The 23,294-nt window shown below is 42.0% G+C and overlaps 1 protein-coding gene across 2 annotated transcripts; it reads right to left on the bottom strand.

Moving 5' to 3' along the window:
- Positions 1–284: 284 nt before the first annotated feature.
- Positions 285–23,113, bottom strand: gask1a (golgi associated kinase 1A). 2 transcript variants are annotated; one of them, XM_041943250.1, is made up of 5 exons: positions 22,285–23,113; positions 20,488–20,925; positions 4,365–4,487; positions 2,626–2,729; positions 285–1,059 (listed from the first exon to the last, which is right to left on the bottom strand). In XM_041943250.1, the coding sequence occupies exons 1-5, from the start codon at positions 23,023–23,025 to the stop codon at positions 855–857; spliced, it is 1,611 nt and encodes a 536-aa protein (XP_041799184.1). In that variant the 5' UTR covers positions 23,026–23,113; the 3' UTR covers positions 285–854. The 2 variants fall into 2 exon arrangements, with proteins under 2 accessions (XP_041799184.1, XP_041799185.1); XM_041943251.1 differs by having other exon boundaries at positions 20,488–20,922.
- Positions 23,114–23,294: the final 181 nt, after the last annotated feature.

Here is a 23,294-nt window from a genome sequence, read left to right as displayed (position 1 = left end):
TAATGACCTGACTGTTAATGAAATCAGCCAGAGACGTTTTTGATGAGCCAAAAGTTGTCCTTATCAAAGGCTTAAAACTGATCTATGAAATCATGAACCATTACTGAAGAGCTGTTAGAGCTTCTGAACCTGCTGGAAGGAGCACCTGAGTGGGAAGCTGTTCTGCACCCTCTCTGGGAGAAACAAGGATCGAAACCCAGAAGGAAGAATTTCATGTCATTTATTAGTTTTGGTTCCATGAAGGCGTCCTCTGTCTTTGCATTAACTCGTCACAGCACCGCTGGTTCAAATATTTATGCAAACCATTTCATTTGAAACTATTTGCACATGCCGATAATCATCACCGTTCTATGAGGCTGACAGGGACAAGGCTGGCGGCATCCTGACACACAGCACTAAAAGAAGTAACTAATTATAGCAAACAAGCATCCACCAGTGGAAACAGATACTGTGGAACAGTACTAAATGTTGTGGTCCGTGATTTTCAGCACTACTGCTAGTAGAAGGCTTTGTGTGCTTGGCTTGTGGTGATAACAGCTAAGTTTTGGTACCCCAGCCGTTGCTGACGCACAGCCTGGCCCACCCGCTCAGGGGCATGGAGGAGCATTTCTGATCTCTCCACCACTGGGTTTTAAAACTCTGGAATAGATCGGTCCTTGGACCCTGAGGATATCACTGTGGATGTCGTATTTCTTGTAGCTATTGTTAGCTGAACCCTTTGATCTCTTTAGGTTTCTGCTTAATCAGAACCTCTTTTGCTGCAGAATGATCTCTCTTTGATTACACTAAAGAAATGTCATCTGGACAATCAGCGTGATGAACAGAACGTTTGATTTCTCTTTCCGTTTGGTCTGTCACAGGTCCCTCTTGAGCTGTAATTTCTTGTCCCTGATGTGCTGGAGGAGAATCTTCCCTCTGTGCTCCACCATGTGGATGAGAGGCCTGAGACCGCCGGCCCCGCCTTGGCTGTCCCAGAATTCTCTGTCTGTGTAAAGGGAGCGTAGAAGAAGACTCTCCAGACAGCCTGACTGGAGCACAGACACGGCTCTCTCTGGAAACCTGGACAACATAAACAACATTAAACTCAATGTGAGTTAGCCTCTGAAATCTACAGAAAACAAGCAGCAGTTTGGTTTCTCTTACCACCTAAAGCAAGTCCAGTTGCACTGAACTTAGCACTTCTCATGTCTAAAATCAATATTAAAATGGCTTATCTGTGCAGTGCATTTTTAGAAGTACCTCACATTTAAAGAGTCTGGTGCCAGGACAAAGGCTGTGATGACATAAAAGGTGTATGGGTGGCGCTGAAGGACAGGTTCATTCATCCTCTGAGGAGTAATAAATGTGATGAGCACATTTCATGGTGATCTGCACATTACGATTTTATATCTGTAACTTCCACTTCATGTTGGCACCAGTGAAGAGGTCCAAAAAAGCCTTCATCCTCTGGATATCATGAACGTCCATAGCAAATGTCAAACCCGCCGTTAGTTTCTGAGATACCTTGTCATTGCAATCTGTGTTAGGCAGTATTTTGGAGGAGAGACCAGCCTGCCTGAACCCTTCACATCACTGTCAGTAAGTCTGACCTCTAGCAGGGCAGCAGAGTTGTAAAGTGGCTCTTTTCCTCAACTGTTAATTCCAATTTAATATCCTTAAAACTCGTCAACATGAAAAGAAAGGAGTCTCCTGGTGTACTGTAATGATGCTATAAGCTATAAGGGATGGCAGAAGGCTCTACACACCTCAGCCTGTGATGCTGGTGCTTTGGGGAGAGGATGGTCAGAAGCAATCAGAGCTGCAGCAAATTTGGAACATTTTGGCGTAGCATTGGAAACAAAATAGGGTGTCAAGGTTGCTGAACTGAAGCAAAATTGACCCTCAGTCAAAAGGTGAAGTGATTTAAAGTGCTGGATGTGTTTTTACAGCGTGCAATCTTTAGCTTTTGCTTGCCATCAGTGGAGCGCATAATCAAATTCTAAGCTCTTTGATTGGACAATAAGCGTTAGGAGTTATCGTGACTACTTCACATGATTTCATCCATCCTGTCGACAGGAACTGTGAATGATTCCTTCTCAGTTCTTGTAAACAACTAAATCTATTGAACAAAGTTTCTAAAAATACACTCCCAGGAGTTGTTAGATTGAAATGAGTCACTCTTTACCTCTGGAAAGAAACCAATTCTCCCTTTGTTTTGATTCATATTATTCAGTGATGAGAAATAATACAAGACTTTAAAAATCTATTTCCATTCAGCTTCACGTCCAGGCTTAAGATATTTAAGAGCATTTTGTAGAGCGGCTTAGTAATCCTAAGTGACAGACAAAGGGGAATTTCTATCAGACCTGATTCATTCAGCATATTGAATAGCAGGCTAATTGAATGCACACTAACCTAATCAGACAGACATTGTAACAAAACCCTAACAAGCTTCCAGTGGACGTTTCTGTGCTGCTGATTTGAGTGCTATTCACCAGGGAAATATGTTGTTAGATGAAACATTTCCTTACATCAGTGTTTGTGCCTGCTGTGAGCCCAAACAAGTCCCAGACTCTGCGTGAATGAAACAAAAAATAACTCCAATTTGCATGCTCCTGCTTTAAAATAGTCGTGCTTTGTACTCACTCATCAATGCCCTCAACCAGCCTGAAGTTGAGGTTGTCAGTGGACTGTTGTGGTCTGCCTGCGTTGTCTATGAACACCAGTCTGGATGGATCTGCCTTCCTCACCTGAATACAAACACATACACCGTCAGCAGGAAGTTTCAAACATGTTTCTGAAGAATTTAGACTGTCCTCCTCTTGCTTTTATTTATTATTTACTGTCTTTTTCCATTAAGGATGGCACGTGTGAAATAAACTGAACTTAATACCATCAAAATGTAAATACATTTTTATTAATAATGGATCAGGTGACTACTTATAAGGGATCACTCTTAGTGACAAACTCACCCACCTCTGCAGTTCCCCCCAGCTTTATGGAGCTTGTTAACGTCTTTCAGCTCATTGTTTCGGTTTTACAGGCAGAAATTTTAAGGTGAATGGTAAATGGCTGCCTTTATATAGTTCTTTTATCCAAAGCACTTCATAATTTGCCACTTAAACACACACACACTCACACACCGATGGCACAAAGCTACCGTGCAAGGTCCTAACAAGAGCTAAACCGGGAGCTAAACCGGAGCCCTGGTTTGAACTCTCTCTAACATTAACCTGGCCCTTAATGTTTGCTAAAAGGCTCAAAATCATCTTTATAAAGGCGATATCACTTGTCAGTGTGGTGTTAACAGCTTGTTTAGTATTAATTTGAGAGCAATAATTAGATGTTTAGTGCATTCATTATTCATCTGAGAGCATGGATTGTTCATTTCTGCACAAAATTACACTTTTTTTCTCTCCTGCAAGAACTTATTGCAAGCAGAGAGGTGATATAATGAGTTTATATGGAATAGGCCAATCATCATGTACTTCATTTGCCTTTTTTAAGGAAGACATTTTGACATCACACAGTAGGAAAAGCACAAGTGTAAATAATGAAATGAATGATGGCTCAATTCCATTCAGCTGCCTCTTTCACACCTTTCAGGGTCCCGGCTTTGTTAATGCTCGCACTGTCGTGGCTTACTGAGACACTTGAATAGAACAAATTAATGTTATTATGACAAGTTCAAATGTGTGCTATCCTGTGCAACAAAAACAACCATGCACTATATTTTCACTAAGGTTTCAGCGGGTAAGTGAAGGTGGAACCTGCAGAATGAAAAAAAAGCTCCTGCTGTGATTTTCAAACAAACAGCTTTGTCTATTTTTAAGAGTAGCAAACACTACAAATCACGGGTAATCAGCACCTGCCAGCCTGAGAGCTAATTCTCTACTTAAGGAAACATACATCAACACTCCTGGGTGTATAATATATGCTTATATCGCTGTGTCATTTAAATATAGATCTCTTCTCCTGTGTTGCCATGGAAGAATGGCAGCAACACAATGATGTAGAACAAAAGCACAGGGCGGCCCAGGTGGATTTCATCTTCTCCATTCCCTCAGATACGTTGAATAATGACTTGATAATAACAAAAAACAGTGCCACATAAAGTTTGGAAATCAAACAACAATTTGGTATGGCAGGAGAAAAAGTGTTTTCATTTTTCTTTTCAGCAGCACATCAATCAAAGCACAGATCAGTAGACTTGTCCTTTGACTGAGAATAATTCATTAGTCTTTGTGCCGTTACTGCAAATAAAGAGAAAACACCCCAAGGCCTCCTGGAAATAAATCATTTTTTATAATAGCACAAAGAGGAAAAAAATCTAAGTGCACTGTCTGTGGAGCTGAAATAACATCAGTGCTGTTTGGGATCCGTACCAGGATGTGAACCAGCAGCAGGTCCTTGGTGTTGCCACACTTGGTGTGCAGCAGGTTCTCCACACACAGTTCTGTAGGATCAGGTGTGAAGCCACAGCAGTACCTGTCCAGCCGGTCACTGACCTGCACCAACACAGAGAACATGCAAGAAGTCATGACTGAGCGAGGTAAAGCTACTATTTGTTCTGTTCAAGCTACTGACACACAGCCATCATTCCCACTTTAATGCAAAATCCTTCTTTTGTGGATTTTCTGTCCCCTCTTTTGCTTCTCAGGTTGTATGTAGGCTGCTCTGACCCTCCACATGGAAGTTTGGGTCATATGAAATGATTTCATCTAGATTTGTATTTACAGTTAATGTTTTCAGAAAGAAGACACAAGGATTTTAAAGCCCTCTAGACATGTTTTAAGATGTATATAGAATCGCTGTGCTTTGACTAATAATATGTTTCTGATGTTTTTTTGAGTTATTTTCTTAAAATCCTTAAAATGAAATCTACTCCTTCTCCATCATTAAGAAATGCTGAATCTATGATTATTCAGATATGTGTAATTTCAAAAGCTGAACTACTTCACAGGAGATGTCTCCTGCTTCACTTTAAAGTCCACTCTCAGTGTTTGTGCATTTGAGGCTTCAGGTTTCCACTTCACACTTGTCTAAGTTGAATATTGGACCAGGATTGGCTTCCAGACTGGCTGTGATGTCACAAATCCTGTTCGTAGGCCCGCCTCTTTAAATCTGGATTTTTCCACTTTCCAGATGAAAGTGAAAACAGCCTTCTAGTGTAAATACATCATTCTGCACAGTGAAGCTCAGACATTCAACTGTATGAACAAAAAGACAGGTTTGTGAGTGGAGGAGACTTTAGCCATCAGTTAATCATAAGGTAGTAAACAACAATGATGATCTACAATGAAACTAAAGGTGATTTAAAGCTGGGTCTGACGACTAATTACAAAGCAGGGCAATTAGCAATTTACAGAGAGTTTCCTGTTGTTAAACTACAGACATTAAAAGAATCATGATAACCAGTTTAATCCTGATAGTCCATTTGTTGGATTGATAGAATTGGAAATAGCTTTCATATAGTTTCAGGGTTTTTTATTATTATTATTTTTGAAAAATCTCTGACCTCATTGTCTCTCTCCCTTTTGTTAAACAAACCCACTCCCCTTTTTGATTGACTGGAATTGATTTGATTATTTGATGGATTTGGAATAAAGATCAGAAAAGAGAATATGAGACCAAAGCAAACTTTCTTCTTTTGATCAGTCACAACTGTAAATCTTGTTGAAACAAGCAGCCCGTCTTGGCTCATCATCCCAGTCAGTGATCTGTTTCTGGCTCCCAGTCTGACAGACAATCTCAGAAAGTTATCACTATGAAAACAGATGAAACCCACATTTAGTACCTGTGTTGATGAATATCAAGTGAAACAAAGAAAGGTAGTCTTAATGACTCGGGATGAACGGAAAATTTACAATACAATTCGCAGCCTGAATCATCAGAGATGAAGCCCAGCACCACATACTGTCCGAGCACAGACAAAAATGTGAAAATAATTAGTGAGGAGTCTCAGGACATGCCTGTGGTTTGAGCAAATTCCACCCTGCATGACATCTGCTCAAGAAATTTCTAATCCTACTGATATATCAGTCTGATGTCTGACTACAAAGCTAAGTGTTTGTTCACTTTAAACTGCATTCATAAAACGTACACCCACTGTACTAAGTGAGTCTTTGCACAGTCAGTAGCTACATTAAAATAAATTAAGAGTCCATTTCTGTTTAGTCAGATCTAAAGCCAAAAGAAAAATTATGGTTTATTACAACTTGGGTCTTATTTGCATAGTTTTAGCTGCCATTGCTGCGATAATATTTTATGTTACATTAAGAGCTAAAAGAAAGTTCAGTCCCGTGTGTGTGTCGATGTGCTGGGCACATCACGTCAATCTGTTTCTGATACTGACTGTCTGGGAGGGGAAGGTGTGACAGGGAATCAAACGAGCAGTTTTAACCCCTTGATGCCTGAATTTATTTAGAATTATATTAAAAAAATAATTATTTGTGTTTTTTCTTTCAAATTGATCCTAAATTAAGAGGAGTTTGTTCATTTTTCTGTAGCACATACAATAGATATACAGTAACTTTAGGTATGATGCAAATTAGCGACAACAGGCGCTAATGCTTAAATGCAATAAAAATACTTTTTTTTCCCAAAATTCATAAAAGCAACCAGTGCTTGCTAAAGGTTCCTAGGTGTTTGTTTAATATGCACAAACCGGCATTAGAGGAATGCATGCATGATTCTGCTGCAATGTGGATTAAAGCGGTACGATGTGAATTTGCGACAATCTGCGTTAAGGGGTTAAGATAACAAGCCCATAGCTTTAGTTAAGATTAGCTACAGCACTTCATTTGAAGATGAAACTGGAAACATCAGTAATAATCCCTCACTGAACGTAGGAGTTAGGTAAGAGTTAAAGACACAAGTCAGTTTGCGAATGTGAATTTGGCTGTAATGAATCTAAACTGATGCTCAGTTTGGTGAAGTGTGCATAATAACCTCTGGACTTTGACCTGACTTGGGATAACCAAGACAAGAGACTTCCTTATGACTCGCAAAGCAAAGGCTGCTCATGTTTCTTGCCCCGTCTGACATTGTTAAAGCAACATCTCTGTATTCCCAACTGAGTGACATCATTACTGATGATGGTGGATCATTACTATGAAAACAAGACCCAAATCCAATATTTTTTTTTTCTGTCACAGCAAGCTTAGCAGCTAACCCTAAAGAAGAAGCAGCTGCAGGATAGGTAGAGATGCATGCACTCGTGCTGGCTGCTGGTGCTGGCTAACCTGCAGCGAGCTCTCCCAGCCTCCAGCTGATGGGATGACGAACAATATGAAAGAATCCTGTCAGTGTGAGAGCCTCGTGATTTACTCTCTGGTGTTTATGTGTGAGGCTGACACAGCCAGAAACTACAACAGACGCAACCTTCATGAGATGTGCCCTCAGGGTCTGGCTGTTGGCGAGGCTTGGTGTGTTTGCTCTCCCTCTGTGTATATGCAGAGTGTGTATGTGACTAACACAACCCCGCTGCCCTCAGGTCAGCTGTGTGTGTGATGGAGACGCTGCTTGTGTGCTTTGTTGCGCAGTGAAGCTGCACCTCCACTGTTCCTTCTCACTTGTGTGGTGATTTTAGGAGACCTCTCACCCTGCTGCCACATTTCCATCCCACACTGGAATATCCTGATTTTGAGTTCGGTCCAGCAGCCTCGTGGAGACTGAGCCAATATTGACTTACACTGCCAGTGAACACCAGCAAGCCTCAGGGAAAGACAAAATGTGGTGCTCTACTGTGGTCAGAGTCAACACAAAATTAAAGTGGAACAAACTGTAAAGTGGATGTGGGGAGTCTGATTCACTCAAATACACTGACTGCAACTCTCCAAATTCAGCACAACAGCGGGCTGTGTGATCCAATGTAGTGTTGGACAGTTAACACGGTTCTTCCAGCTCATTCAATCCTTGTTTCACCTTATTTGTATACACACTTGTCCTTGTTCCAGTGTTTGCTGTGAAGTGTTGTGCTGTTTCTCCACTGAATTTCTCACTGTTCCCTTGTCAGTCAAACAGTGTGGGCAGAATGTGCTGCCTTTAGTTTTTAAGGTTTTATTCTAATCAAATCTGACTTTGTGTGGGTGCTGCTCTTTTCTCCACTTTTCAGCCACTGGCTATTACAGTGACAAACTCTGAGCTGTTCCAAAATTCTCCTGCATATCAACTCGGAGGAGGTTTTGAATATGTTTTCACACTAGAAAGGTGACAAAATCAGGTATATCCGGTGAAGTCAGTATGCAGACTAGACACGACTAAAAGTCTGCAGCCATGCTATCTGTGAGGCTGTGCTTATACAGAGCAGGGATATGAGCTAAATGCTAAAGTCAGCATGCTAACATGCTCACAATAAACATGTTAACATGCTGATATTTAGCAGGTATAACATCAGCATGTTCTCCAAGGCAGTTTAGCATGTTGGTAAGCTAACAGTTGTTAATCTGCACTAAACAAAGTACAGCTGAGGCTGATGGGAATAACATTACATAGTTTTGCAGCTATTTGGCTCTAAACCAACATATTGGCAAATGAAAAAGTTTAACTGGACGACTGGGGGATCAGCAGGAGTCTACTGGCATGGATTATTGGAGTTCCAAGCTTGTCTGCCTTTTGCCATGGTGTGAAGGAACCTCCGGGTCACTCCCAGGCGACTCCAGGCCACCAGTTGGTGATCGAGCAGTGGGGCCTCCTAGCCGGTCTGGTGGTCTCATTTCAGGGCCGCTGGTAGGGGTCCGGGCCGAGGTGTTGCTAGCACAGTTCTCAGGGGAAGTCAGAGCTGGGTCGCCGATGTGGCTTCTGTTGGTTCTTGTGATGTTGTGGCTGAACGTTGAATAAAAATCATCCGGCTACACCAATTTCTTCATCGTGAGTGATTCTGTTGGCTGGATGAAAACCTCAAAAAGAAAATAGTGGGCCATAAAAAACGAGAGACTTTGTTGTTTGTTCAATAATATAAAGGTCAAAAAGAAACAATTCTCCAGTTTGGCACTGAGGCAGTCTGAGGCTTGTTCAGAAAAAGGTTAACTAGTGCACAGACTTTAGGAAGCACTTTCTGTCAACTGGCCAAAGCAGGCAGAGTTTGGGTAACAATTGAGTCCAACGGTTACAGAGATATCCTGCTTTTAGATAAACAACATGTTAAATCCACACATGAATATTTCATTTTACCTCGTACAGCGACTGGATATTTTATCATGAAACCATGTGCTGAGTGCTGTTAGCAGAATCACTGACTGCTTGGATAACTAATTGACCTTAATTCAGACTTGGTTGAGCTGAAAGACAGATTAGAACATTGCTTGGGAATACAGGTCTGGCCTTCTTCCTTATCTCAGGTCATGCACTGTGAGAGGGAGAGAGAGTGCATGTGTGTGTGTGTGTGTGTGGGCAAGACAGAGTCAGAGGAATGGCGGCTGAGAAGAAGGGATGTGTGTTTAGTCAGAATAATCACTGACAAGACATATAGTCTCTCAGTGCCCTGGTGACACGTCTGGCAAGTGTCCAGTTGGTGCTTGAAGTATGGGAGAAACTCTGAGTCTTATTTGACCATGATCACACTCTTAAGCAGTTCATCACAAACACGCTGAGCAAGCCGAGTTTTGGTCGATTTTTCTTCCCAGCTGTAGCAGGAACTGCGAGGTGGCACTGTGAGGCAGCGTAGCTCTCGTTCTGAAAGCCTGCACTCAAATTGTCACCTTGTCCTCAGTTCCCCTGTCTTCCCCAGGGTGTGTGAGAATGACTGAGGGTGTGTCCTTCACACTGCTCTTCCCGCGCCTTCGGTGTTTGGTTCCCTGCTATCAGAGCCCAGGGAGGTGTTAAGGGAGCAGGTAGGAACAAGTGTTCAGAGGCGCGCTCATCGGCTCTCAGCAGATCAATAGGAGGCTATTAGAGCTTGGCCCTGTTACAGGGATTGACTTCTGGCAGCGAGGGGGGAGGAGTGCCTCATGGGTTATTCATATTCAGCCCCACACACACTGTAGATGGGTGTTAGATACACATTCCATCCCAGTGTGCGGACAGAACAAAGCAGGACACAATTACTACTGGAGGCTGTTAGATGGTGCAGCCTCCGCAGTGTAAGTGCAGTGTGTCAGAGTGAGGAGGTGAAATGTGAAAATAGCTGTAATAAATGTTGAACAGAACTCCCGCTTGAAGACTGATCCTGACAGAAGTACATTTACAGCACGGACACGTGTACGACAGAACAAAACGCTGCTATGCAAAGACACACATGCACTGCTGCTCAGACAGCCAGCACCAACAGCAGCTGACCACACACAGAGAATAACAGCATGACGACACAGAATACGAGCTTCTCCTTTAGTCCTGCTGAGGTCACTTCTTCTGGATAAACAGAGTATGATTTTACCATACCATGAGGAGTGGAACTGGCGACAAGTGATCATTACTGAGATGTGACAATTTTTCAAACGTTCTGTCAGCTGACTAATCAGTTAATTCAATAATCATTTTAGCTCTATGCTGAACTGATCTGATGCGATGGTTTTATTTTAAGACCCGAATGATTCGATTAAAACTGCCTTGCTTTCCTTTTGCCACTCATCATACATTAAGTTTGGTTTATCGTGTGCATTAATTCACACCTGTCATAAACACTCTACACAGACTCTAATCATAGTTATTTGTTTTCCTTTCGCAAAAGAGTTAAAGAGTTGTCACAGAGGTCACTTTATGCACACATGAATTCCAATCACATCCCACCGCCGCCTCAGAGACAACCAGGCGCTCTGTGCGTGTTGTAATCAGTCTTTCTACATACATCACTGGGAGCACCACTGCCCGCTCAGCCGTTTCCACTGACTGTTTTTATGCAAAATGTTATATTGCCTTGTTTTTCCACTCCAGCAAGCCAGCACCACACACACACACACACGCACACACAGGCGGGTAAAAAGACAGCACTCTCAGGCTTGGTGTCTTTCTACCAGAAGCAGCTTAAAGGGCACTTTCAAATATGAAAAAACAAGGCTTGTCCCTGTGTACAGGTTAATAAGAGAACAGAAAACCAACAACACTGGTCCCTTTTAATATCAATGTCAGCCCCCAGCCTGTGCTTTCTCTCTTCAGTATTCCCATTCATTTATTCAAACAGGAAAGGCCACTGAGAGGAAGCTCTTCTTCGCAATCACATGCTGATAACCACTCATCTAAATTACATGTAGAACATTTTTCTTGAACTACCCTCTGTGTTCTGTAGTGACCACTAGTTTTAATTGTAGGAATTATTTGTGAGGGATCAGGTTTTGTCTGTACAGGACTAAAAACACTACAATATCCACGAGCCTCAGCCGTGACTTCTGTGGAGAGGAGGCCGACGGTTGTTGAATTAACGAACAAAACACACCACCAGGGTTGCTGAATTCATTCAAAATTGACCCAGAATGCAACAATTGATTCAAGATGCAGATTCCACTGTAATCTGTAGCTTCTAAGATCTCTGACTGGATGATCTCTGACTGGATGATTCTTGCCAATGCGCATAACTTCTCCCCCAAAGTTTTTACATCCACAAGCTTGTATTGTTTAACTTTGACTGTTAATCAAAGAACCAGATGCTTCCAGTCGTTAATCTTTCATACTGACGATTCAACCGGGAGAATTAATTTCCATCAATGCTGTAAAAGTGCTCCAGCTGTGAGTTACGTAATGTTGTCTATGGGAAAAATGAAAGGGACTTTCACTTCTGGTAGCAGGGACGCCTGAAACAGCTTCTCCAGCTCTGCAGCTCTATTCAAACAGAAGTTAACTGTGCATCTGTTGACAACTATTGTTACTGCAGATCTGGTTCTCTAATAATAATGAAGGAACATGTCAGCCAGTTTAACAGTGATGCTCAGTCATATGTTTTCAATAGTTTTTGGACAACAATGGAGCTCTATGGCTATAAGATACATCATGCTTTGATACACACATAGTACTTATTGGTAGGATACATATATTGTTGGTTTTTCATGGGATTTGCTGACCATAAGAAAACTCTTGAATATCACCAGTCTTATCCTTAAATGTTAATACTAGTGAGAAAAAAATGCTATTAAATATTTTCCTCAATTCATTCAGGTGTATACATCATGTTCTTTATTCACTTGATAGTGTCATTCTGTTACTCCATATTGGAATTCAGTGTTGGTTTGAGTCTCATGGGACCTGTTGATGATAAGAAAAACATTGAATATCAGCAGACTTATCCTTCAAAGTACGGTGTAGGGATGCACGATAACTGTTTTTTAAAACAGATACCGATAACTTTCAGCTCCTAAAGGCCGATACCGATAACCAATAACACAAACATATACCTAACATCATGACATCAATACCACAAACAAAACCAAAAACAGCGGCGCACAGTGAGAGGTGGTTGCTACGCAACGTACGTGTTTACTTTCAGAGCCACTGCGCAGTGAGAGATGCGACAGACGAGAGTAGGCTCATTTTAAATCAATAAAATATGTTTTAATCACTATTTCATGTCACATTATTGAATGCTTTAGTAGTAAGCCGTGTTCTAAGCGGGATAACGTATATTGAGCAGTTTCCTACGAAGAAAGATACATTATCCCTTACTTAGACTTATCTATGTAAACAAACTGAAAAAAGGGCAGCCCATAATAAGGCAAGCGCCATCATGTCTATGATTAAATCTTCAGTAACCTTAGCCCGTGGGTCATCTTTGGCAAATTTCTTGGATTTTTCGAAAGCCTCGCCGATGTGTGTCAGTCCCGGTGTCTTGCTAACGTTAGCGTCTTTAGCAGGCTGGCCGTCCTCATACGCTTTCCAAACTCAAGGCGGTGGTTATGTTTTAGGTGGCTGACCAGGTTTGAAGTATTAAAGCTCGTGCAATTTCTCCCTCCTCGTGGTACTTGCTTGGAACATTTGTTACGAATAAACAGCGAACAGTCTTCTTCGGAAACTTTGAAGAAGTCTGAACTCTGTTTTCATAAGCACGCTGTGCCGCATGCTGCATTCAAGGTGTAACGTACATTCCCCCATTCACTCGTTTGGTAGTCGTCCTTTTTAAGTTCATGTTTCTATTCCTTATGTGTAACATGTGTAAAAATGCTGCGAATGTTAATTCAAATCAGCAACTACCACAATTATGACAGAGTTATCGAGTTGTTTTCTGGCATGAGGAGGTATTCTTGATTTTTTCCAGTGACAAAGAGTTTTTTCTGATTATGCCCACGTCACATGAACGCAGCATTCACTGCAGGCCATTCGGGTCTCATAGTGGGAGCGAGGCACTGCCGTGCTGTCAAAAACACATATGTTATCGGGGCTATTCGTCATGATATCGGACTTATCGGAATGACGTCATAATTTCCTGTTATCGGCCCGATAACTATCGGCCCAATAACTATCGGCTCGATAACTATCGTGCACCCCTAGTACGGTGTATATATTTTTCATCAAATATCTCGTGTGTTTCCAGCTGCGTATCTTTCTGAATTACTATGAGAGTGACAGTTCCACTTAAACCACGCCCAGGCTGAACTCATGCATATACAGTATGACCTCCTTTATTTCCTTAAGCACATCAAGCATCTCCTGCCCAGACTGCTGCTTATCAAAAGCACAAGTGCAGTGTTTGTTGTCAATGACGGAGAACACATAAACCTTTCCAAAATTACTACTAATAACTCCTACTAATAAATAAATCACTAAATCAGATATATGAATGCACCTGTACTGAGCTATACTACTGACTGTTTTTAACCAACAATGTAATTCACTGATTATATGTAAGATTCTTCCCTTTCAGTTTATTCCAATGTTTTTCTTTCCACTGATACAGCAGTGATAATGTGTGTGGGTACTCTTATGAATGAATGTTAAGACGTGGCACCACCACGGTCGACCACACTACTGTAGGTACACAACCCTGCGTGTTTTCAAAGACATCCGGACGGTGAATAATTCAACGCATATTCCACATTTACACAGTAAAATCAATTACGTCCTGAGCTCTATCAAAGCTGCTGGAAGTTTTTATTTACTTCAAGCAGAACTCAAACACATTTCCTCTGGATAATCACAACAGTTTTTCTAGTAGTGTAAACAGGATTATTGTGGGGGGCTTTGAGTTTACGCTCTGATGTAAGCAGCCAGGCTACTGCTCTTCTCACAGTATTTGTGGATGCGTGCACGCAATAAAGCCACGAGGCTTTACAGTGTGCATGTAAACATACCCACATATGAATAACTGCAACCTTCTAAATTGAGAGTAAGCAAACAGAATTGTAGGCAACACGATGTAATAATGGGACTGCACTATATTTGTAGCCACTCGATATCACTGCTTTCTGAATTACAGGGAGAACGCTACAGTGACAATTCTCATTTGGTTTTGTTCTTTTAAAAAGCGCTGCCTCCCAACCAGCCATGATGTCATGTGATGAGGGGAGGGCATGGTCCCCTGCAGTGTTGTCATGGTACTGTGCCTCTGTAGAGAGGTGCTAAGTCACAGTGAAAGTGGGGGATTGTGCCACGCTGTACAACAGCAAGTCAGCCACTCAACCACACTGAAATTACTTGGATAAAATGACACAGTGGGATACTTCTCCTCACATGAAAAGTAGTCCCAAGACTCTACCGCACACCTTTAGGGTCTCATTTTAGTCATCATCTGAACAGATCCTGATTTTTATGTAAATGCTGTTGAATCTAAATCTAAATGAATCTGCTGGAGTTCACAAGCTCACGCTCCGGTTTGTTTTGGAGCAGAAACACACTGCAAATGCATGTTATTATTAAAATAAATGCTTCAAATTGGACAGGAGTCTCCGGATTGAATTGATATTTAATGGCTGATGTTAGTGCACCCACTTATTGGCTCGTCATCATGTTTAAAGCCCACACGACAACTGTGAATACTGAGAAAAAAAGAAGCTGCCTTTAAATCTTAGAACTTTGCATTGTGGGTTGTAGTTCTGATGTCACTCTGTCATTTTGTCACTGAGAACAGCTGGACTCCGCTCTAACGTGGTGATGAGTGATCAAGTATATTTGGGGGGCTGCAGTGGCCTCGGTTGTCTCTCTCATTGTTTAGCAGAACTCCATTCAAACAACCACTGCTTAATCAACATTTTCATTTGCATGGGGCTAATGTGCAGTCTTTACATGCAGTCAGCACACATACCTGTAACTCAATCTTATTAAAATCAGCAGAGACACAGATAATAATATGTTTGCTTTAATCTATTAGATTATTAATGGAGATTAACTGATAACTGTTGATGTCCCTAGCACTGACAATGGCTCATGCTAACTTTGCACAATGGGTATAAAGACAGTGCCGCCTTGCTGCCAACATGTCCAAGTGGCCAACTGAGGTACTACAACAAAATCATTCCCTGCAGCCTAAAAAAAATACTCAGATTAAACCACTATTATAAAAACAATGTCCATAAAACTGTTGACAGGACACCTCATATAAATTATTACTCTCTTTCTATTATTTAATCAATGAGGATTTTGTATTTGTAAAAGTTTCTCAGAGCATAGAAAAGCATTTTCATTTTCAACATCATCCCAACGTAAAGGAGAGGTATGGCCATTCAAATGAATTGGCGCCACCTCTGAGTCCAGTATCCAGATCTTATAACACATCCATGGGGAGCGACAATTTTCCAGAAATCATTTCAAGCTCCTGGTTTAGCTGTTGCTAACAGCTGCCAGCTAACTGCATAAGGAACTGTTTCCAAAAAGTTTTACTGCTGCTGTTCGCTGCAAGCTGACCATTCTTCTAGTTGATTTTGGGAAAGTGAAACATGCCTCAGCGTGGCAGCACTCATCAGAGCGATGAATCTGTCACTCTGATGCTACCAATTCTCCAGCTGCCCACATGCTAAATCAACAGCCTCAAACAAGCCAGCGTGTGAAGATGAACAGGCAGCTAGTTTGGTTAGCTGGCATGGTTCCCGGGAAGTAGATCTCTCTGCAGGCAGCTATAAGAGCTAAGCAGTGGGGGTAATGTCTGTGTTTACTTTTGGACTCAAGAGACGATCATTTGAAAGCTTTGGGAAGTTTGACGGCTTACTCCAATATATGTTTCTAGAATGTCTATTTACATCTCTCACCTTCTCCCCTGTCTGATTGTCTATGCTTTACTATCACCATGGTAACCACATCTATCTATCTATCTGTCTATCTGTCTGTCTGTCTGTCTGTCTACTGTGTAAGGCTCTGCTTAATACTGTGCAGCTTCACCAGCCTGTCATTTAGCACAGAAACACCAGCTCTGGCAGAATCATTAGCAGCTGACACCTTATAAACGAGCTCCACTCAAAATGTAAATCCAAAGACACACAAATACACACACACACACACACACACACACACACACTCAGAGAGACAAAGGCACGCACACACTCACATCCAGAGCGAGAGCTCCATTGGATTTTTAATTGAACCGACAGCACTGCATCCATACTCACAGACACTGGCACATCAATACCCCGGACACACACTCCTCTGCGCACACAAAGACACACGTACACACTTCTAGTCTGTAGGTATTGCTCATTAAGTTGAAGCATTATTTAGAAATAGGCCTGGCAGTTTTGGCCTGCTGTAACCTCTGCACCTTTTCATCAGGCTGAAATTAACTATCTGATATTTGATTGCACTTAGGAATTCTGACAAAAGAAAGTGAGGCTTTCTTCTACACTGAACACTTTCAGTCATGAGTGGTGCAGTTAGCTCATGTAGCCTGTAGAGATGTTTTCCTCCAAAGACACACATCTGGTTGAACTGTTCACTCTAAATTGTCCATGTTCACTGTTTATGTACTGTATGTGTCTGTCTATGAGTTTGTCACTCAACTGCTCTTATTACATTTACCGCATTAATGTTCAGAGCACTCTACACCTGCAGCCTTGCACTGCAACTGGAAGCACACAGGAGAAGAAACAAACAGGAGAGGCCATTTATGGTTCAATGTTTTGCCATCCTACGGCACATATGTTGATTTCCTTTCGCTTCCTTTCTTGTTCTGCTCATCTCATCTTTATAATTATGTTGGTTGTGGAAAGTGTGCAGTCGGCATGGCCACAGACTGCAACGTTTCAAATGTTCAGAGGCGCTCGCCAGGTCTGCTTAGCGACAACGACTTTATAATAGCAGAGGTTTGCAGACTCATCTCTGCCTTCCACGAGAAGCCTGCAACAGCCTGCATGGACGCCACAGTTCACAACCGACTTAAGTCAGCTCCAAGTCAATTCTTTTAATTCAGTTTTGAGTTTTCTTTTATGTGACCCCAAGATTCATTCAGGACAATCAACTTCGGTTAAACATGCACCATTAAGAAATTATGAAATGCAGAGTCTATTTTGAAATATGGTAATGTAGCTGTCCTCACAGATTCTGTTGATCCTTCTCCAAAATCCAGGTGATTATGCTGCATAGCATGAAATTACAGTAAGTCACAAACAGAAATGACTATTTCCACTATAAATACAGTGTAAGCTCTCACAGACTGGGGCATGAAAGGATAAATGTGTATGATGTTCAAGTTACATCTTTATTCATATTTTAAATGAAATACTTGCTAGGGTTTACCTTAGCCATTAGACAGAGGGAGCTATACACCACCTCACACTCTCTGTCATACACACACTCTCTGTCACTCTTCTCTCTACAAGACACTCAGCGGTCAACAGGTTTGTCTTGTTTGTCCCTCCTTGTAGTTGATATATCATTCAAATCATCGAATTGTTATGTTGTACATAATGATTTAACTGCGGAATAACAAAACTATACATTGTGTATATAATACTGTATATTATGGATCCTAGCAGAAAGCAGTGACATTACTGTCCCGATTCTCCCAAAACATTAGAGACAACAGAGATTTTTGTGTTTTCTCTGGGGAACTGGCATCCTTACTGTTGTGTTTACTTCATGAAGTCCTGTTAAACAACACTGGACAAGCCAGACAAAACAGAAAAGCATCTCCTCCTTCCATATGGATGCAGAGCAGGCCACTGTGCTTGAAGACACACATGCATTTTGGATGCTGCAGCTGGATTCTGAAAAGGCTCTCAGCCAAGTTCGGTCGTATTGTCTCATCATTAGAAGACACTGTGCTGGTGATGCTGACACCAAACCCAAGGTAAGTTAGGAAGTAAAGCTTTGATTATATAGACCTTTTTAGTGCTTCACACACACACAAAGCTACATGAATAAACAAACAAGGTAAAAACACAATACAATATAAAACTGACAGACCATGCAACAAAAACTACAACAAGAATGTGTTTTTAGCAGCTGCTTGAAACATTCCAGAGATTCAGCAAATCTTCAAGATGGGGGAAGATGATCCGAGAGGGTTGGGGCTAAAACAGCAAAGATACCATCACCTTTAGTTTTGCAGTTGGAGCAGGGGATGGATAAAAAGCAGAGATTAGAGGATCAGAGTGGTCGAGAAGTGGAATACAGAACGAGGACATGAGAAATGTCACTGAGGGCAGCGTCGGGCTGAGCCTTATATGTAATCCACATGATCTTCTAGCTTATTCTGAATTTTACAGGAAGTCAATGGAGGGAAGCAGAGAACAGGGGTAATGTGGGACCTTCTCTGCTTCTAGTTAGTAGTCTGGAAGCTGCACTCTGGACCAGCAGTGAATGCAGCTTGACTGAGACACGTGCAGAGGGAATTACAACAATCAAGGTGCAGAAAATAAAAGTGTGGATCAATAGTTCAAGAACTGCAGAAGACAACATATATGTGATTTTTGTCATATTTCTGAGCTGAAGAAAACAGGACTGAACTAGATTAGTAACATGTTGGTCAAAAGTCATAAGCAGATCAAAGATGACAAACAGATCCTGAGCTTTAAAATTTGAGTGAAATGGACCAATGAACTGATTAACTGCAGAGGAAAATATATCAGTACCAACTAAAGGACTTTCTGTTTTTGTTTAAACACATCTGTCTTTGGACATTTGAGTCAGGTTATCGGCTGCTGACTGTGAGACAGCAGAACGTTCAAGCATGCCCTCTCACCCCCCCACTGCTGGGATATACTATAGGTGCTGTGGTCCTGAATGAACCGAACAGGACGTAGACAGACATGGGCTTGGATGTACAGATGCACTGACAACAAACCTTTTGGTTACCAGGGCAACTGAACAAAACCTGCACTGTTCAAAAACTGCCAACAATGAATAAACATCAATGCCATAATCACAATATCCTCTCATCAGAATAGCCTAGGCTTTCATATTGAGCCATACTGCATGCTTGGATGCTTGGAGGAGAGGAATTAAGAAGGAAAAAGAATATTAACTTTGGTCAGAACTGTTAATCTTTCCCATCTTAAAATACACATTAGCCCACACAGGACCGTATCCTCTGTCCTGTGGCAACCTCCTTTCCACATGCAAAGGCTTGCATGTACAGGTTTGTGGCTAATCAATGGTTTGTACATTATACATATCTACATTAGCACCACCACAACACTTTAGTAAACATGACCTATAAAACACTTAATAGTTTGTTCACCCACAATTTACTAAGATGCATCACTGTAGAATGTAATGATCTGTCAGTTGTAGAGCATTTTATGGCTGCACATTACTATTTCAACCACACACCTTCTTGCTGAACTGCTGCTGCTCTCTTGTGTAATCCTCAGAGGGAATACAGAAACGTTAAGCAGAGTGGGAGGACTGCTACACACAGCTTTATACTTCCTACATGTGAGATCAGATGGCATCTTATCTCAATTACACTTAAAGATGAATCTTTGATCACATCCTAAGTTTAATGGCTTGGCCGGCAAGAACATCTGGTGTGTGTGTGTGTGTGCGTGTGTGTGTGTGTGTGAGACCAGACATGAGTCATTTCTATTCATCCTGTGTGTCTTCTCTTCTCAAATCAAAGCACAGGTTTATACAACGTTGTGCTTTCTTTGCTTTGATGGTCAATATGAAACTAGTTTGCAAGTCTTTTCAGCGCGTCTGTCCAGCAAAGCAGAAATCAATGCCTGAGAAATGACTGGCAGAAATTAAAGTAAAGGATGAAATGATGAAGAATAAAGAGCACGGAGGGAGCAAGGAGCAAGGTAAGCGGTGACAAAGCATAAACACAACTGCCCTTGGAAAATCCATACAGTGAAGAGAGGAAACACAGTAAGCCTCAATCAAACCACCACCACCTATTTTGCTAGGATGTGCATATTTAGTTTCCACAATTTGATTGGACCAGGCCTTTAGGCTCTCTCTCAGACTATAGTGCCACATTTACCTGGTGCACTGCTGCTGTGCTGTTGCTCAAAGCCCTGAAGGAACTGTTGAGATGCATTTTATTGTACATATTTTAATGAAAACAGCCTGTCTCATACTCTATCCTGCCTTCAGTTATCCTCCTCTTTGTAGGATGGAAAACATTTATTTCCCCCTCTACAGTAATTAAAAGATTATGTTACTTGTGCGTGTTTGTGGTTATGTATCTATAGCAGGAGAAAAAAGCATTTATCTTACCTGTAATAAGAAGTCAAAAAGAGCCAGTCTCCCCCATTCTGAGTGGTGAACTCCCACACAGGGTGCTGACTCCAGGTCTGCTTCACTCCCACAGTGGACCTGCAGCAGCTTCTGATACTGGACCCATCTGAGCGGTACTGAGTTCTGGTCATTGTCTCTGTCTGCGAGGTGCTGAATATCTGGATCCCACCACACCACAGGCCTGGGAGTGCCGCGGATGAATCGATATGGTAAAATCTCACTGTGGAAAGTCCTCAGCACCGTGGGGAGACTTCTGTTGAGTCCCAGCACCCTGTCCAGGTGGAAGGCAAACACTTCAAACCAGTCATCGGTGCGTTTGATCAGGGAGCAGCGCCCCTGCTGGCAGCGCTCACTGTGGATTTCTGGATGTCTGTGGCCAGGTCCACGATAAGCTGAATCCATCTTCTGTGATGGCTGCTGTGATACAGAATACAGTTATAGAGCTTTCCATATACTTTCCATTTCTAAGACATTTTGCATTAGACACCACACCCAATACTAGTGCCTCAGGATACAGGCAGGACTATTCTTTTGTCATGGCTTTACTTATGATAACATGAATATAAATATATAAAAAAATCAAATAATAATCAATAACCTTATAGCCAGGAGGTAGTTAAAAAAAACGGGTCTGAGCTCAACCTTCTTCATAGTGATGACGGCTTTTTAGAGTTTTGATTTGCAACTGGGGAACTCATGTGGAGATCATGTTTTTGAGCTGTAGCTGTTTAACTACAAAAAACATGTTCACCCATTTTAAATGCACACATTTACATTTCAGATGTATGCTCATCTAGATTCATTTTTGTCAGTGTTACATTATCATTCCATGGTAATCCAGGACAAAACTGAACTCATTCGTTATTTTCTTATTGTCACAAACCCCGGTAGAGATGAAATACTTACTGCAGGTTAATACACATTTGCACTAGTGAGTATTTGGGTCAGTAGGATGCTGTACATGGGATTGAGTCTAAATATACCACAGTGTGTGTTCTCGTGGTAAAGACGGAACATGTCACCCAGTGCAACAGTGTGGCTCATTCATGTGTTTTTGAGCTCTATGAAACAGAGGGACAAGATACTGTATTTCAGGCTTTGATATACACACACAATACTTGATCAACTCATTGTTGTTTTTTGTTGTCATTTTCTTTTTAGGAAAAATCTAGAATATCACCAGACTTGTTATGTAAGATTTGCTACAAGAAACTGCATCTTGTTGTGTGATTTCTTGTAGACATATGTCTGTGTGGACTGGTACATACCTAACATGTTTAATGCAATGCAGGCAACCCATGCAGGCCTGGAATAACTGATGTAAAAATAATGCAATTTAAAGTCACGATTGGTCCGAATTATACACAATTTCTTCAAGTCATTCGGACCTATACATTACGTGCTTTACTTACTGAATGTTGTCATTCTCTCCATATTGAAATGCTACTTCTGATACTCCAGTCTACTCTATATATATATGGTACCTAGTCTATTTATCTTGGTAAACAACCAGGTCCAAGGAAAGAGGTTGTCACGTGTTTCAAAGCTTTCTGAGACAAGCTTGTGATTTTGGGCCAGATAAATAAAACTGGTGTGACCTCACATGACTAATTTGAGGACACTTCCAGGTCATACGTGTCTCGCTGAGTCACTTTTGATATGTAACAGCTGTTCCACACAGAGCTAATGATCCTTCTATGTGGCTGGGAGATAAATTCAAAAGACACTTTCAAATGATCTCCTGACATTTTTATCAGAAACAGTCAAACTGTGTACCTGCTCATGTGCAGGGCGATCCAGCGCCACTTGAAGCACCTGTCCATGTGCAGGGACCCTGGCTTTGCTGACCACCTCGCCCCCAGCAAGGAGCACCATCTTCTGGATGTCATCCTCGCTGAGCCAGGGAAGAGGCCGGAGATCTGGACTAATCCTGATCCTCCTGTGGTCACTGTCCGGGAAGTCCTGCTCCGTAAAGCTCAGACACCAGCCGCTGTCATCCCTCTTTATGGCCGCCTCAGGTTTGAACAAAGCCTTTCTACGGTCCAACGACCCAGGATTCTTCTTCGCTTCAGAGGGATCCTCTGAGAGATTATGGTGTTTTTTCAGATCCCTGGAGGGCTTTTTCACAGACAGCTGCTCCTTACTGACTTTGTCAGATTTCCCAGAGTGCTGCCTGTGTTTTTCCAAAACCTGCTGATGTTCAGCTGGCTTTGCACTTGTATGGTTGCAATTAATTCGTGTGTTTGCATTCTTGTTTGTGTGCCTATCTACCCATCTGCCTGCCTGTCCGTCTGCAGCTCGTCCGTCACTTATTACAGTATCTGCCGGCGCAGGAATATGTGCTGCTGTGGATTTAGACACGCTGCTTTCCAGATGACTGTATGCCTGTGCAGCGTGCTTCACCACAGCACTGTGGTTACTCGCCTTAATTCTATGCTTTGGCTCTGCGTTGTTGACTGTAAGCGTTGGGAGATTGGGACGGTGATGACTGGTTGGATGCTGTATGGCGCCTGCCATCTCTTTTCTTTTAGATGCAAAGCCTTTGCGTTTGTGTTTATTTCTGTGCAAGTCTGCGTGATTTCTCTCTTTGATGCTGTTTTTGTCATCGCCGGCAGCGTCCCTGAAAGGTTTACGTGCCACTGAATGTTTAGACGTGTCTCTTTGAGTGCCTGATTTCCAGGCCCCACGGTGGATGTGGGTGAGCGGCGGCTGGAAGGCAGCAGCCGGAGGGAGCTCCACGACCCTGGGCCTGGATCTGAACTCCCCGGCGGAGCTCAGGGCACGGG

Source organism: Chelmon rostratus, chromosome 8 (assembly GCF_017976325.1).
Source record: "Chelmon rostratus isolate fCheRos1 chromosome 8, fCheRos1.pri, whole genome shotgun sequence".
Lineage (NCBI taxonomy): Eukaryota > Metazoa > Chordata > Actinopteri > Chaetodontiformes > Chaetodontidae > Chelmon > Chelmon rostratus.
This window is presented reverse-complemented; position numbering and strand designations above follow the sequence as displayed.

What these genes read in the sequence shown, in the direction of transcription:
- gask1a (XM_041943250.1), bottom strand. Translation starts at nt 23,025, where the DNA reads ATGGCAGGCGCCATACAGCATCCAACCAGTCATCACCGTCCCAATCTC. An exon ending in ATCGCCCTGCACATGAGCAG is followed by an intron (nt 20,926 to 22,284) that starts GTACACAGTTTG and finishes TCTGTATCACAG; the next exon opens with CAGCCATCACAGAAGATGGA. An exon ending in TGCTGCTGGTTCACATCCTG is followed by an intron (nt 2,730 to 4,364) that starts GTACGGATCCCA and finishes GTTTGTATTCAG; the next exon opens with GTGAGGAAGGCAGATCCATC.